Source organism: Pelobates fuscus, chromosome 1 (genome assembly GCF_036172605.1).
Source record: "Pelobates fuscus isolate aPelFus1 chromosome 1, aPelFus1.pri, whole genome shotgun sequence".
Classification (NCBI taxonomy): Eukaryota; Metazoa; Chordata; class Amphibia; order Anura; family Pelobatidae; genus Pelobates; species Pelobates fuscus.
In genome coordinates, this window is record NC_086317.1 from 87,959,893 (window position 1) to 87,977,947 (window position 18,055).

General features: G+C 39.0%; 1 protein-coding gene across 20 annotated transcripts in view; it reads right to left on the bottom strand.

The window, feature by feature from the left end:
* Positions 1 to 18,055, bottom strand: part of MYO18A (myosin XVIIIA) — a 277,949-nt gene that overhangs the window by 43,969 nt on the left and 215,925 nt on the right. For all 20 annotated transcript variants that reach the window (XM_063450000.1, XM_063449999.1, XM_063450002.1 and 17 more), the window contains 5 exons: positions 13,305 to 13,415; positions 11,902 to 12,006; positions 11,638 to 11,784; positions 10,508 to 10,621; positions 576 to 692 (listed from right to left, as the gene is read on the bottom strand). In XM_063450000.1, coding sequence (XP_063306070.1) covers positions 576 to 692; positions 10,508 to 10,621; positions 11,638 to 11,784; positions 11,902 to 12,006; positions 13,305 to 13,415 — 594 coding nt within the window. The remainder of the gene's footprint in view (positions 1 to 575; positions 693 to 10,507; positions 10,622 to 11,637; positions 11,785 to 11,901; positions 12,007 to 13,304; positions 13,416 to 18,055) is intronic.

Genomic DNA, 18,055 nt, shown 5'->3' on the forward strand with positions numbered 1-18,055 from the left:
ATGCAAACTATACATTTTGCCAACCTCTTTTAAACATCTGCCCACAACATATTTCATATTTCTGCAGTTTTTCTCTTACAGGGAAAAGGAGGGCAGCTTGGCAAAGAAAAAAAAAACTAAAATTATTTTAATTTAGGAGATCAAACATTAAAAAAGTGGACAATCACCATGGAAGCCTGCAGATATTCCATTGGTGAAATGTTTACATGTTTGCACCATTTTTCAGAACACAAGACTGATACATATCCCTCATTATGTGCATGTGTTACCAATTTGGCTAACACAATTGTGAGTGAAATTAATTGAACTATAAAATGTAACATGAAAGTGTGTCATGCATAAGCTGTTACATGAAAATATGTCGACCAACAGAGTTTTTACTTTGATTCAATTATTGCCGGGTCAGTAACTGCAGTTTTATTTTACAGTCCCTGAGTGTATGTGGGATGTACTATACACAAAGCAGATTGTGTACAGTGCACCTATCGCACTCCCTTTAATTTTGAGGTCCTGGCTCCTTCCTTTTTCATGCCATTAGCATCCTTCCCTTTCGAACATGTCCCATGGAATGTTACCTGAGCCACCGCTGCCTTGTGTTTCTTCATCATCTCATTCATATCCTCCTGGTCCTCCTCCATACGACTTGTTAGCTCGTTCTTCTCTCGCTGCAGACGGCTTACCTGCTCCTCCAGCTGCCATTGTCAAAGAAGAAATGAGCACAGTTCAATATTGCACATGAGCAGACACAGAGTAAAAAATACACTTAGATGACAGATAACTCATTAAAAGCCCTATCGTAGCAATGAAATCTGCTGAAATAACATTAGCATTCACACGTATAGCCGAGCCCTGCCCACAATATGGATGTATGGCTTTCATTATTCTTGAATGAATATGAGGGCAAAGGCAACCAATTTAAAAAATGAGAAACCTGTACTGGAGACATTACTCATTTTTTTATTGGAGACGCTTTGCATATAATGAGAGAAGCAGACACACTGAGTAACAACATTATGGTGAGATGAAAGGAATTAAGGATTGGACGCTGTGCAGGTAAGACATTATAGACTGCTATATGAATAAGCCAATTCAATTTGCCAAACTGGGAAAGATTTTTTTTAAGGCATAAATAGTGATAAGGTTATTCATGGAACAGATAAAGGAATTGCAAAATTTAAGGTAAAAGAGTCAAACTGAAAAAAAAAAAAAAAAAAAATTAAAAATCTCCCAACTTCACAGGTTTCCAGCTGGGCTATTTCAGCTGAGAATCTGCAATTCTCTTGTCAGCTCTGCAGAATTCTATGTTTAGTCATAAACAGAGGGGTTTTATATATGTAATAATTGTGTTTTATCATACGCTAAAAATAAAAAGCTACATGCTATCTTGGCTACAGTGGCATATGTATTAATATTTCCACTGCAACCAAGAATTACAATAAAAAGCTACTACAAAAAAATTATCTAGAAATTAATACAAATATTAACAACACCATCACTTGCTCTATTGCTGGAGTGATTTATTTATGATCGTTCTAACATGGGATATAGAGTTCACCTAAATTACATTAGAGGGTAAGATAGTCAGAAATTAAATAGATATCACTGTTTAAGTAGGGACTTTTATTGAACTACTATACAGGGAGTGCAGAATTATTAGGCAAGTTGTATTTTTGAGGATTAATTTTATTATTGAACAACAACCATGTTCTCAATGAATCCAAAAAACTCATTAATATCAAAGCTGAATATTTTTGGAAGTAGTTTTTAGTTTGTTTTTAGTTATAGCTATTTTAGGGGGATATCTGTGTGTGCAGGTGACTATTACTGTGCATAATTATTAGGCAACTTAACAAAAAACAAATATATACCCATTTCAATTATTTATTTTTACCAGTGAAACCAATATAACATCTCAACATTCGAAAATATACATTTCTGACATTCAAAAACAAAACAAAAACAAATCAGTGACCAATATAGCCACCTTTCTTTGCAAGGACACTCAAAAGCCTGCCATCCATGGATTCTGTCAGTGTTTTGATCAACATTGCGTGCAGAAGCAACCACAGCCTCCCAGACACTGTTCAGAGAGGTGTACTGTTTTCCCTCCTTGTAAATCTCACATTTGATGATGGACCACAGGTTCTCAATGGGTTTCAGATCAGGTGAACAAGGAGGCCATGTCATTAGATTTTCTTCTTTTATACCCTTTCTTGCCAGCCACGCTGTGGAGTACTTGGACGCGTGTGATGGAGCATTGTCCTGCATGAAAATCATGTTTTTCTTGAAGGATGCAGACTTCTTCCTGTACCACTGCTTGAAGAAGGTGTCTTCCAGAAACTGGGAGTTGAGCTTGACTCCATCCTCAACCCGAAAAGGCCCCACAAGCTCATCTTTGATGATACCAGCCCAAACCAGTACTCCACCTCCACCTTGCTGGCGTCTGAGTCGGACTGGAGCTCTCTGCCCTTTACCAATCCATCCATCTGGCCCATCAAGACTCACTCTCATTTCATCAGTCCATAAAACCTTAGAAAAATCAGTCTTGAGATATTTCTTGGCCCAGTCTTGACGTTTCAGCTTGTGTGTCTTGTTCAGTGGTGGTCGTCTTTCAGCCTTTCTTACCTTGGCCATGTCTCTGAGTATTGCACACCTTGTGCTTTCGGGCACTCCAGTGATGTTGCAGCTCTGAAATATGGCCAAACTGGTGGCAAGTGGCATCTTGGCAGCTGCACGCTTGACTTTTCTCAGTTCATGGGCAGTTATTTTGCGCCTTGGTTTCTCCACACGCTTCTTGCGACCCTGTTGACTATTTTGAATGAAACGCTTGATTGTTCGATGATCACGCTTCAGAAGCTTTGCATTTTAAGAGTGCTGCATCCCTCTGCAAGATATCTCACTATTTTTGACTTTTCTGAGCCTGTCAAGTCCTTCTTTTGACCCATTTTGCCAAAGGAAAGGAAGTTGCCTAATAATTATGCACACCTGATATAGGGTGTTGATGTCATTAGACCACACCCCTTCTCATTACAGAGATGCACATCACCTAATATGCTTAATTGGTAGTAGGCTTTCAAGCCTATACAGCTTGGAGTAAGACAACATGCATAAAGAGGATGATGTGGTCAAAATACTCATTTGCCTAATAATTCTGCACACAGTGTATTTTAAAAGAGAAGGCAATTATCCCTTTAACACCAAGATTAGGGGAAACCCTGCTTACTATAACATGCCATTTGTCCTGAATGTGTTTAGTAGCTGTCCTCATTGATTATAGCCTTATATATGTTAAAGAGCTATTTCAAGTACACATGAGGCTCATAGTAAAATCCATTACGTATTGATGGACATATTTCTTTCAGCTGCAGTGACCATACATGTCATGAAGATGAACTTTATCCATTTGGCCATAAAGGGCTAGTGATTTGCAGCAGTAGTTCCGCAGTTATAGAAAATTTACACTTACAGGGTCACGGCTGCGGCCTTTTACAAGCAATCTTCATTTTCCATATTTCAGTTTTTATTTTATTTTCCACAAACTTTAATCTTAAATTAAATTACAAATAAAGTGTACAGAGTCTGACAAAAAGCAAATGAAGGAATCCCATAAATACATAAATGAAAAAATGCACCCAAAAGAGATTTTGAATTTTTTTTTTTTTTTTTTTAAAGAAATACAACTTACTTTTCCGCATTTCAGAATATTATTATGTTTAATAATAGTCTATGGATATAGGTCAGCTGCACTGCAGATAATTCAGCACATGGTGATAACCATAGATCTAAAATAAGATTGTCTTTAATTCCATTTCGACAAATAATTTTATAAGTCTGCATGGACCTCTCGCTTAAAAGGCAAAATATAGGAAAATATAAAAATAATGCATTTTAAAAATGGCAAATTATCAATAAACTTACATTTAAAGTTCTCTGAAGATGCACTGTTTAGTAGGTCTGCCTTTCGCTACAGACAAACCCCATTGTAAACCGGTACAGATTCCGGTCTATGGGGATCTGTTATTGTAACATCCCATAGCAGCAGTTCCAATCATGCTCCTAGTGTCACTTGCTCTCCCAAATTAACATAGAACTAGCCAGCGTTATTTTCTGGGTGAACACCAGTTTAATAGTGAGACAGGACAAGAGGAATCACTGGTAAAAAAGTCAGACAATAAAAGAAAACAAGCCAGGTAGCAGGAATAAATAAGAGACAAAAGTACAACTAAAATTATTAAGAAAATTAACTAAAATATGTTGAGTATAAATATTTTAAGAGTAAAAGAGAGTACAATTTAATATTGCCTTTCTGATGTTTTTTCCCCTTTAAGAAACTGTTTAATCTTGAGTGAGCTTCATCACAATTCATCCATAAAGTGATAAAGAAAATATTTTAAGGACGGAACTCTTTCACACTGCTATCTTATACCGCTGGCAGCCTGCTTGGCACAATGTTTCATGCATAAATATATCCTGGGCAAACTGTATTTGCCAGCTGCCTATTGGAATCTCAACAGCTATGAAGTCCCGAAGGCAAGAGCAAGGTGGACCTGTGCCCAATGTAACAGCCAAGATAGATTAACCCCTTACAAACCTCAATCATTCCCTCTCGAGTATTCAGTAATCAAAACACAATCTTTACTGATTTTTATGGATTGGAAACACAAAGTTACAGGAACATATCTTAGCAAATAAATATTTCTGACCGTGTGAGGGGACTACCAGGGCTAGCATACACTGAGTCACTGTCCTCAAATATACAGGTCACATAAAATCCAAGGGGTACATTGGGCTAAGCAGGCAATATGTCACTTCCTGCTAAAAGAATGTGGTTTGTGTACCGGGTTCTAATAAATAATTTAAAGAACTGTCAAACAAATGAAAAGCCTGAAGTTGAAATTGCTCTCAAGGGCTTCTAATAATATACTATTTAAAGCAGTAACATATTAAAAGGTTGGACACAAAATTCCCAAAATTAAGCAACGAGACAGAATTTAAGAGAGCTAGGGAGACTAATTGTTAAATGCAATATAACCTATGTATCAGGAGTCCTAAGAGATGCTTTCCCATTCTAGAATGGTCATAAGAACGCCTCTGCACATATTTAAATTATAACAAAAAAAAGCTAACATTTACTTTGATGGCAAGTGAAAGATGTATCATAATAATGGTCTTATATTTTTAAGATGAATAATTACTGGTTAACAAAAGACCAGTGTTCTAGATCACGATCGCATCCATTTGAGTATGTACAAGCATCTGATGCCTGCAGAATATAATCTGTGCCGAGACACAGCATAATCTGGCAACAAACCCAAAGACAGTGAAGAGTTGAAGGAAGAAGTGATTATACTTTGATATGGCAGAACACACATACATAATCAAATAACAAGGGAACTAAATGTAATCAAAACAGTATACTACCATGGTGGCCAAAGTGATATGGGATGCATTTATATTTATTGGTTTATTGATAATTTCTCTTTATAAAGAAGATTAAAGTGTAGGACAGAATTGATAACATCAAAAACGAACAAAGCTGGATGAGATATCATCTGCCTGGGAGCCGAGGCTGAATAAGTACATAAAGTGACACTATCGTCATCCAGACCACTTCATCTCATTACCGTAGTCTGGATGCAGTGTACCAGTACAACTTGGAGAAACCACAAGAGCATAGGCGTGCGCAGCCTATTGTATTAGGGTGTGCACCCTAAAGCACAAGCCACGTATATATTATATATATATATATATATATATATATTTAACCCCTGCACTCCAAACAAATTTAAAAAAAAAAAAAAACAGTGCTCTGATTGCTCAATGATATAAACTGAAAAAGATACCGGCACTCCTGATGAAAGCTGAAATGTTGAGTGCCGGTATCTTTTTCAGTTATATATATATATATATATATACATATATACACATACACACACACATACATACACTGCTGTGTGTGTGTGTGTGTGCTGTGTGAGGGTGCTGTTAGTGTGATGTGTGTTTGAGGGTGCTGGTAGTGTGCTATGTGGGTGAGGGTGCTGTTAGTGTACTGTGTGTGTGAGGGTGCTGTTAGTATGCTGTGTGTGTGCTGTGTGAGGGTGCTGTGTGTGTGCTGTGTGTGTGCTGTGTGAGGGTGCTGTGTGTGTGCTGTGTGTGTGCTGTGTGAGGGTGCTGTGTGCTGTTAGCGTACTGTGTGTGAGGGTGCTGTGTGTGTGAGGGAGCTGTATGTGTGTAGGTGCTGTGTGTGCTGTAGGTGCTGTGTGTGCTGTATGTGTGTGGTTGCTGTATGTGTGCGGGTGCTGTATGTGCGCTGTATGTTTGGGTGATTTGTGGGGCTGGAGGTGGGGGCAGATTAGTTAATAAATATCCCCCCTCCCTTTTTACCTTTTGTGGGGAGGGGGGGCCGTGCTGCTGCCTTCCCTGGTGGTCCAGTGGAGGTGGGGGCAGATTACTTGTTACCTTATGAAGGGAGGGGGGATCCTTGTTCCTGCTGCCATCCCTGATGGTCCAGAGGAGAGTGAACTCTAGCCTGCGGAGAGGGCTAGAGTTCACTCTCGCGAGATCTGAGCATTGCCGCGGCAACGCTCAGATCTCGCGAGAGGTAGATGGCGGAGCTGCTGACTAGAGGTCCCCGGGTCCTTTCCTACCTCCCTCCATGCTGCTGTGGGCCGTTGAGGGAGATCTTTGATCTCACCACCGGTCCATGGAGGCTTAGAGCAGAGCCGGCGATCGGATAGTGCCGGCTCTGCATGAGCCGACAAGGGAGATCCTGAGATCTCCCCTGCCGGTCTCACTCCATAGGCGTGCCGCGGGGATTAGGGTGGCACACCCCGTGCGCACGCCTATGCACTAGAGGTGCTTCCTGGTTGCCAACAGTCTTTTGATTACCTAAAAGACGGTTGACATTGGTACGCTCTGCATGTGTCACATATTCAACCGCACATAAAAATGTGGTTAATGGCATTTACCGTCCTAACAGGAAAAGTTGTGCCGAGCAACATTACTGTCCTGACAGGAAAAGTTGTGCTGAGCAGCAATCATGCACATGGAAACCTGGTAATTGCTTTTGGGGTCAAAGGCCGGTTATGGCCAATCGGATCCACAGAAGTGGTATTTAAACCCAATTTTCCTTTTGCTCATTGCCCTGTCCTGGTTTCATCCTGATGGTAATCAGAGTGTGTTCCTGATTTTGATTTTCTGGTATTTGACTTTGTTTTGACTTCCCTGAATTCTGATATCTTTGACTTTTGGCTTTCCCTCATCGTTGTGTCTGATTCTGTGTCCCTGACCTTGGTTAGTATTTTGACTATTCTTGGTGGCGTTAAGTCTGGCCATTCTAAGGTCCGGTTATACGTTATCCTTAGTCCTAGGTGTGACACAGTTCTGCGTGTAGGATCAACTTGTAATCCTGACAGCACGAGGACATCCAGCATCAGTGAAATCCCCATAGGAAAGCATTGATTGATTCACCAGAGAAGACGGAGCGCCAACCCAGTGCCAAGGAACATCGACGCTGGAATCGGGTAAGTGACAAATAGGTTATTTTAACAGAGGGGGAATTGGGGGCAGGGGGGAGGGTGTAGGGTGGTGAGGAGGGAGGTGGGGGAACCAGAGGGATCGATAGGTTTAGGAATACAGATTTGTATTCCTAACACTGTAGAATCCCTTTAACACAAGCAGTCAGATCTTTTCCTTACTTTAAATTCAAATCCAGACCAACCGGCTGGTCAGAGGCCAAGAAAACTCTATTGGCCTGCACCAAACCCAGTATGGACATCCCATTAATAATAATTGCAACGTTTAATTGAGGCCATTTCATGTTCTGCTTTAAGACCAATGCAATGAATGTATACTGCATTACAATGCAAAATAAAGTCAGACAGAGTGATCTGGAAAGGGGAAGGAGGAATGGATGGTGCCTTCAGTATAGAGAATAATGCCTGCTTCAAAAAGTTAATGAATCAATTAGCACATAATTTGCAAGTGCAATGACTTGCCAGGCTCGGACATGTGGTCATCCATCTTATTACTGCTGGGGAGAAAGCTGGACAGATATAAGGGGAAATTTATTGAGCCCAATTTAAAAGAAAATTTAATTCCAAGGCTGCTTGCTTCTGCATCGCCTTCAGTTTTCACATCCCTATAATGAAGACATTTTGTGCATGTGAAATCGGTCCAATAGTAAAAAGGTTAAGAGAGCCTAAACATCTTTGAACCTGGTCACTGGCTTGAAGGTCATGCTGCTTATCCAACAAATAAGAAAACATGAAGAACAGCAACAATGCAGTGGATTTACTGTTTGGGGAGTTTGATCGCTAATTATGGTCTTGGAATATTTAATTTAAAGCATAAAAAAAACACAAACAAAACAGGCAAACACAAAATTAGTGAGTAGTGTGTCATAATATTATCTTGGGGTTCTGGTGTCATTCAAAAGCTACTTGACAGGCAAAATGCAAACAATAACCAAACATACTATCAACTTTCTAAAGCAAAAAAAGGATTACAAAAAACAAGGTTACAGTGTTGGACTAGCCAACACTGATGCTTCACAGGAGGTTACGGAGGTACCAAGGGGCATAAACCCTGGGTATATTTGAAAGAAAAAGAAAATGAAGTGGGGTGGGAAGTCCTAGAGTTAAAAAATCATTATAGTGGTATGAACCTTTATTAATAAACTAAGCCGAATGTATAAATAATAAATACAAAAAAAAGTGTGCAGACCCAATGTATGTGAAAAAGATATATTAAAAAAGTGGTGATACACCTTTAAAAATCTAGGGAAATGTGTCCTGAATACCAGATTTGTGTACTAGAGGAACATGTATAGCCACAGTAATTATATTTTAAAGGATAAGTAAGTATATAGTTATCATTAAAGTACAGGTATACTGGTTGTTCAGATCCAAGGCCTACTATCATCTTTCATTAGTAGGTATCACTGAACTGTGTAGGAATTGCATTCTTTTTAAAGAGAGACCCCAGACTGAACAATGAACATAATCCTAATGTAACCACTGCCTGATGCCTGCAGTAATAGTGGTCACCCAACAATGGGTATCTTCCCTTGTGACATGCCTGCACTGCTTCCATTATCTGTTCTACTTTGGAAACATTCTCCACTACAGACATGCCTACCAGCAACTCATATATGATCACATGCATTCACAAAATGCAACGGAATTGGCCAGTCATAAATCTTCCTCTTTTTTGCTCTGAAATACTCTTTGCTTATTGCTCTTTGCTTTTTTTAGTTTTTCAGTTTATCGAGCTGTCAATATGCCTTCCATTGAGAGTGCAAGCACATGGTTAGATAGATAAATAGATTCTAGCTAGATTGATCAATTGTTTAATAGAAAATGCAGATTTTTTTTTTCTTCTTTATGTCACACTATGACATCTTCACACCTACATCCTGGAGATTGCTACTGATCAACTCCCTTTTTAATTATGAGCGTGTGACTAGTTTGCGAGGGTAAGAAACCCACGGATGATAACGTGCCTGGATTGCTACACCTTCCATAGCGAAGATGCCAAGGGCGTATCGTCACAGAGTTTTCTTACTGAATAAGAGAATCTGTTTAGATTTTATTTTATGAGTTGAGGAACATTTTATGTCCACAGAGCAAAGCCCAGATTCATGAAGAAACAGATGACCAGTTTGCACAAAGAATAGATGTATAACATGGTTGAAATGGACATTGCTAAAGCAGCAATTATCCAGCAGGGGGCTGGGCTGCAAGTACCCTGGGGTCCCCAGATTTTGGCCAGGCCACTTGAAATCAGTTTGATCAAAAACCAAGTGATGGCAAACACAGCGTAGAGACACCAGAACTACTGCACTGGTAAGTAGTGTTTATGGTGATGAGATTGCTCCTTTAACTCGCTCCCCCTGACAACTCCTGCTGAAACTGTCAGAACCAGCTCTACCTCTGATGGCAAGAAACGATTTAACGTGGAAGAATAATGCTATGAAATCAGTGATAAGAAGGTTATTTGACGGTTTTCAGTAGCATTACAGATAGAGTAACTTTCCAACACATCCATAACATCTTAACCTGCAAAAAGCACTAATCAGGGTTATTAAGTATAATTATCTGTAAAATGTTACAATGGGGGAAGTGACAGTTCTTGCACAAATCTGTAAGAATACAGTACATTTTAGTTCTTGATTCATGCTCCCTATTTACAGGCATTAAGCGTTTATCTACTAGAATACTAGAGTTCATCCACTGTGGCAGCTGGTGTAAGTGATGTGCTAGCATTGGGTGCCCAAGGGACTTGTTGATGCTCTGCCTGTGCTGCAGTATTCTATATGTGTTTCAGACGATTTATAAGGATTCTACCTGTTTATCCAAGACACAGCACGTGAATCTCTGGGGCCTGCGTGCCTTTCTCCTGTTATCATATAAAGTCTCTGCAGCTTTGTTCTATAAGTGTGAACCTATTTAAAAAGGCCTGGGAAAAAAAAGCGATGGAATGTGCAATAGAAGAAACTGTTTCTTACCGCTGTCTTTGCTTTGGAGACATCATCAATCTGAAGATGAAGATCCTCTATTTCCACTTCCATGGATTTCCTAGCCTTCACTGCAGCAGCGCTGGTAAATTCAGACTCTTCCAGCTGTAAAACCAAGCAGACAAGTCAGGGCTGTCCAACCTGTGGCCCCCCGCATGTTGCTGAACTACAGCTCCCATGATTCCCTGGATATTCATTAAAAGAATTATGGGAGTTGTAGTTCATCAATACCTGGGTGCCCGCAAGAGAAGACAGTCTAGCCAAAACAGACCAATGAAGGCTTTTCATGAATTGTCTATTTGCAGTCACCATGAATAACAGGTAAAAACCATCAGCAATGTCATTGTACATTTATACGCAATTTACATTGTGTACACACACACACTATGGCCACCTAAGTGCACTGTGCAGTGTTGCCAGTTTATGATGGTAAAGTGCTTTACAATTATAGAAAGGGGGTAACAGAGAGGTAAAGAATGCCCTGTACAAATAATCTTACAATCTATTAGGATTTGAGGTAGGCGATGCATATCGTTAGGTGCCTTGCTCAAGGATACTTACTGGTAAGGTGTACTGACGAGGAATAAAACCTTAGTTTCATAGTAATTAGGCTGTGACACTATTACTTCTCTAACTCGGTGATACATATAGAAATAAAAATATTTATAAAATGAAAATATAGTAATAAAAATCTTAACCCATAACACACAGTTCACTGATGTATTATTTATATATGTTTGGGTGTTGGATGTGCTATTCATTCACAGTCTCACTAAAGAGATGAACAAGACAGTGAAGCTCAGTCACTTACTACAATCTGTTTACATTTTGAGACTCGGTTGTTTTATATGCTTTACCAATAGAGGTCCGTGTGTGAAAGCAGGGATGCCTACAACTCCTGGTCCATTAGTGGGTCCCTTAGGACTAGTTTTTGAATCGATATTACATGTAAAATGATGTTTCCTAAACTACTGTCCGCAAACTATTTTTACACTGTGTGTGGCTAGGGTTCTACAAACAATAACTAGTCACACATTACACAGGATCAACATTTTGAGGAAGTTAAAGCAACACACTTGGACTTTATTATACAAAACATAGCTTTAAAATTCAGCAAATACCTGACTTCTGAGCTGCGCAATTTCACGCTTGCTGGGAGCGTTGTTCTTTAAGTGATCCAACATGATTTGTGCATCTGCAAGTAGAGCTTTTGTCCTCTTCAGATCTTTCCTCAAGCGTTTCTCTGTTTCAAAGTCACGCTGGCTAACCTAATAGCATGGGATCATAAATGATCAATGTTTGAAGATCCAACAGTCTGTTGTGCAGTAGACAGGTGTGCACCTATACATATGAACATATTATTTATAGCAATTTTGCTTTGTTACCTGATCACTCATACTACTTAATCGACTTTCGAGGTCTCTTTTCTCTCTCAGGACCTTCTGCTTATCCTCGTATTCTTCTTCTAACTGCACTTCCATCTGTTTCAGCTGCATCCCACATAAGAGGGGTGAGAAGAAGAGAGAAGCAGATTACATTTTTAGAAACACTAAAAGACAAAATTAGCCTTGACTGACAAAAATAACGAACTACTATAGTGTAGCAGGAGTCAAAATTAGGAAGTAATGCATGCTTTGGGAAAACCACAGTGCTTTGAATCAAATACAAACCATGCCTACAAAAAAAAAATTTAAAAAAATTAACTTGTCACTTCTTTTTGTAATAATTCTTTATTTAGATTTATATAATAAGTCAAGCAAATACAAGTCGTTAAGACAGAAGAAAGAAAAACAAAAAAACACTAAACTCGAGAAGCATAACGTAAAATGCCCAGTGGACCTCGCAGGATCCGCTTGAAAAAGTATAACCGGAGGTTGAACCTTGGAATGGGCTTAGCTCAATAGTGGTGTCAAAGGTAAGAAGAGTGGGAGTTTAACCTTGAGAATTAAGGGCTCCAAGATAAGGGTGAGTATAGCTTGACTCTTTAAGATATAAGGTTTGCATTTTATATACACAAGTTTTGTAGTAAACAGGGCTGCTAGGATCCATCCCAATTTACCAAACACTGAAATGGAGACAATCTGAAACCCAAACAGGTGGATAAGGATTTAGAGGGAGATTTATCAAAGTGTTTTGTTCTAAAAGTATCCAAGGAGGAGTCACTAATTAAATACACCTGCTAGTTCCACTGGTTTTCATGGTGATTGCCACTACTGCAGAGCACTTTTTTAGAACAGATGTCTTTGATACATTTCAATTTAAGAAAACCATTACTATAGGTTACTATATAAAACGCTACATTTTCTATTTATTTGACAAACAGAAGTACATTAAGGAATATACATCATGGGAAAAAATACGATTAAAATATATATATATATATATATATATATATATATATATTGTTTCCACTGGTCGGTTTACAAAATTGTAATTTTTATTTTTATTTTTATGTTTGTTTTGTAAATTTGTAAAAAAAAAAAAAAAAAACAACAAAAATACGTGCACATGGAAAAATATAAGATATTAAGTTCCTTAAACTAGGACCAAGTTTAAGGAACTTAATATCTTATATTTTTGCATGTGCGCGTTTTTTTGTTGTTTTTTTTTTTTTTTTTTTACAATTTTACAAATTTACAAAACAAACATAACCTTCAGCTCTCCAGATGTTGTGGACTACATCCCCCATAATGCTCTTACACACATAATGCTGGAAAAGCATCATGGGAGGTGTAGTCCAAAACATCTGGAGAGCCGAAGGTTCCCCACCCCTGAACTAGGTTAATACCTTTTTCTGGCAGGATTGTCGGATGTCTTCTACTTCTTCATCTTTGTTCTCAAGTTCCTTGGTGTGGGATTGTCTGAGCCTCTCTGTCTCCATTTCCAAACGCAACTTAGACTGAACCAGACGGGAAGAACATTAATATAACACACGGCATTTACTATTTTCCTGTATTACACGGTTTATTATGGTCAGGGCCCCATTAGTAACCCAATCTGGACTATTACAGAGCCAATTGCTACATTCCTCCTGAAGATTCCACTTGTTTATTCAAAGAAGTGTGAGGCTTTCTATGCTCTTTACATATTAAATTAATTTAAGTACAGAATAATATTTCAGATTTTTAAAGAAATAGTATCACTCATTTAAAATATGGCATAAGCTAAATTAAACGGTTATTTGAAGTACATGCTATGGTCTCTTCACAGTAATTGGTATTTGACATTTAACTCTAGATGGGATCAAGCAACCCATTGAAAACCACTCACATTATTTAAAGTACTGTCAACTTAATGTATACAATGTGAAAGTGTCGCATAGATTAAACAAAAACAGTCCTTGATGTGCAGGCCATTTTGTTTGAAGAAACTGCATGTAATCATATGTAAATTACTCAGAGATAGTTCCCGATTTGCATACTGGGCATCACATTATAAATATGGGGACGTCAATAAGCTTAAAACAAATTGTAAACTTGAGGCTAAAAACACCAAGCTGCGACTATAGAGGAATTAAAAAACTTTACAAATCACTTTTTGATTAAATATTGCAATTACGCTTTTAATTCTTTATAATTCGGTGTTTAGTGAATACAACCTTCAGTCGAGTTTGTCTTAGCATTTTCACTAAAACAGAGTATGCATTTCTTATAAGTTAGTAAAGCACAATTTTTAGGAGTCAACACAAATTTAGTATAAAGGATAGCGGTACATTTCTACAACTCGAAATACTCTTAAAATGAGGCTCCAGGAGGCTCATACTTAGCATGAATGCCTGGTGTTAACATAATGGATAAGTGTGTTTCCTACGGCCCACATTCAATCTGTAAACAATGTTTAGGTGACAGATTCCATCTAATTCTTTTCCCAGAACATCATGTTCTCTAGGCTTGTATCTAACCTAGTGCTCATTATAATCATCCTTTCCGCTGGCACAGGTAAGCCTTCCTAGGACATAAACGTTAAGCACATAGAGAACACATTCTTTTTATACATGACACAAAAACCAGCAGACATGGATTATTGCTTAAATGTGTCCTCTAGGACAATTTACACGAAAATAAATAGTATGTGCGCATAATTATTCTCTTCCTGGGATAAGAGCCACGATTTCATTGTTTATTTTCAAAACTATAATTCTGGCTAATTTTCTGTAAAGTATAGAGAGATGTATTCTACGACAGTGATCCTGAGCCAAGATATTCACCACTCCTGACCTGTGCCATGTTTTTTTCCTTGAAAGTAGCACTCTAATCATCACAGCCGATTGTAGTGGTTCTGATGCTAGCAGGTTACAGGTGCAGTTCTCCAGAGGTGTCAAACCTTTTGAGCTTTGACACAAACCAAGAATCCCCCAGGTGCCCCTGACCTGCTATGACACCTACTACTGACCTGCTACTGTTGAAGTATTTGTAATGTCACTGTTCCCTATAATTGGACTGCATTGATTGATGGCGTGTGTTAGCTGATGGGAACAGTCTAACAATATTTATATATGGAGATATTGGTATTGCTAATGTGGAAGTGGAATCTCAGCAGAAGAAATATGGCGATTGAGGGGCCAGGTCACATGCATCTGGGGGACCCTCAGTGTGACACATTGCTTGAAAAGGTTTCGACTCAGAATCGAGTGGCAGTATCAGTAGCCTGCTACCCCCATAACAACTTCAACAGGCTGTACTGGTTGCGGTGCTTAGAGCACTCCTTTAATAAACCATAAATCAAAAGATTTTGGGGAAATATTGTCACTTCAAAGTCTCTATACATAAAGCAACTTAACAAAATAACAATAACAAACTGAGAGCTGGCACTGGAGACCAAGGAGACATCAGTGCTACTAATGGACCGCTATGATCAAACCCCTATGCAATGTGCAAGTGTTTTAACACTTTGTTTACTTGCACGTACCTATTTTGAATTGTCTCTAATGGATACTAATAATGGATGCTTGCTTTTACTTGCCAGAGGGTTTTAAATGTTTTTGTTTTTTTTTCATTCTTTTCTTTTTTCTAGGCTTGTAATGTTGGGAGTCAATTTTGAGTCCGTTTTGCGTGGCATTTCATGGCCCCATTTTGAATACCCTCATCAGAGAGAGTCTGTATAACCTCTTTATCATACTCCTAAATATGTACCATGAACATTCTTTGGCTATTTGATATGTAGTTAAGCACTCTGCACGATTTTCGAATAATGAAAAAGCAATTCATGAAACAAATGGATGCATCTAAGGTGACAGACAGCTCTGCTCAGGTTTATTCAGTTTGAGACTCTGGCTCAAGCTCTCTTATAGAAAGCCATGAGAGCACCAATTAAATGTTGTGCGGATGCGTACTGTGTGTGCACACGTCATATTAGTACTTACACTAATTTAAGTTTCCTTCCTTGGATTTTAGACTAAGGGCTAGTCTTATTGCTGAACAAAATTTTTACATATCATGTCAGGTATAAGGAACAGCTTGAAGACAGACAGAGATTTCCTTGCATTATAGCCTAAGTATGACATATAAGTGGATCTGGTACTTGTAGTGTATTTTCCAATAATTCACAAAGCTTAGAACCGCGGCATTATCCTGATTACCGTTTGCTTCTTCTGTATTCAATATGTTTCACTGCCAACACATACTAAAATAAAGTTTTCATACAGCCAAGGATTTCCTTCAGAGGTCTAAGGAAGGAATCTTTTCCCAAACATTGCTTAAGCACGGAAAAAGAATCCATCGAAAAAGATAGAATGATCTGCATAAAATACCCCTAGTGAGCACTAAGGTAAAATGACGGGCCCAATGAGAAGCATACAAAACGTCTGCACAGAACCCCGAGGCCACATTTTCTACAAAAAGATGATATAAGCCGTGAGCAGAGAGCTGTAAGTGCTGAAGATATGGGAACAGAGGCCAAACACGTCTCCAGATGACCATTCATCTCTCTGGCCTAGTCGCTGACTCTGCAATCACTCCCCGATGTGAGGACAGCTAATGGCTTCTCTCTTACTTTTACAGTTAACAACAGAAAGATATATAGGCGATGTCCAAACACCAGCTGCAGGAACAAGCTGGAGGAGGAGGAGGAGGAGATGAATTCTTGCCAGTTTGGTGTTTAACTTGCTTATAACAGTTTCTCCTGTCTGTCCAGTTAGCACAAACAATTCTTAAAGATTGGATTTAAGGAAATTTGGATTTACTACGCTTATAGCACTTGCTGCTCAATTATCCATTAATGATTTAAAAAGCATAGAGGAAACCAGAGGACAGCTGTGCTGATAAAAGATTTATCACAGTAGTTTTTTTAAGAAATCAGAATGTTCATGCATGCCTAGCTAGTCACACTGAGCTGTTTCATTAAGGCGTGTATGCCCTAAGCAGTGAGTTGTGGGAAATTAATAATTTAATTGCAATATTTAAGGCAAAACAGCTGAAAAAAAATTATCAATGAGATGTTTTTACATTTGCATTTTAATTGTCAATTCACAACAATTAACTTCCCAAAAAAGCACAAGAAGACCTAGTTGAAAAGAGGGTTAGCAGAACTTGACAAGTTTCCGTGGAAACAAGGAGTCAGGTAAAAAGTTGGGAGCCATTTTTTTTTAAAACAAACAGTTTAATTTTTAACGAGAAAAATATATATTTTTTTTTAAAAAAAGTACTATAGTCACTAGAGCCACTTCAGCTTAATGTAGCAGTTCTGGTGTCTATAGACTGTCCCTACATCTTTTTCAATGTAAACACTGCCTTATCAGAGAAAAGGCAGAATTTACATTGCTGCCTAGTAACACGTCTAGTGACAGTCACTCAGACAGCAACGAGAGGTGATTCTCAGTCCCGTGCAGTATCTACATTCAGCGTATCTGCACTCTGCATGGAGGTACTAAATGTTCTCCATAGAGATGCATTGATTCAATGCATGTGCAATAGCCTCCCAATGCTTTCCTATGTGAAAGCATTGGCTTGACTGAGATAATCAAAACTATCATTATCTGTGCCATGAAGGCAGGACCAACCATGACAAGACTGGAATAGTGAAGGTAAAAAGGGGAGTAAAAACACCTTTCTTGTGTGATCGGGACAGGGCGGTCACCTAAACAGACACATTGACAGACAGGAACACACACACACACTAACAGTCAGACCGGCACCCAATTACTCACAGTCAGACCGGCACCCAATTACTCACAGACAGACCGGCACCCACACACTCACAGACAGACCGGCACCCACACATTCACAGACAGACCGGCACCCACACACTCACAGACAGACCGGCACCCACACACTCACAGACAGACCGGCACCCACACACTCACAGACAGACCGGCACCCACACACTCACAGACAGACAGACACTCACAGAGAGAGACACTCACAGAGAGAGACACTCACAGAGAGAGACACTCACAGAGAGAGACACTCACAGAGAGAGACACTCACAGAGAGAGACACTCACAGAGAGAGACACTCACAGAGAGAGACACACACACACATTTTCTCAAACACTCACAAATTATTATTATTTTTTATTTAAGTCCACCCAGCCTCCCTACCT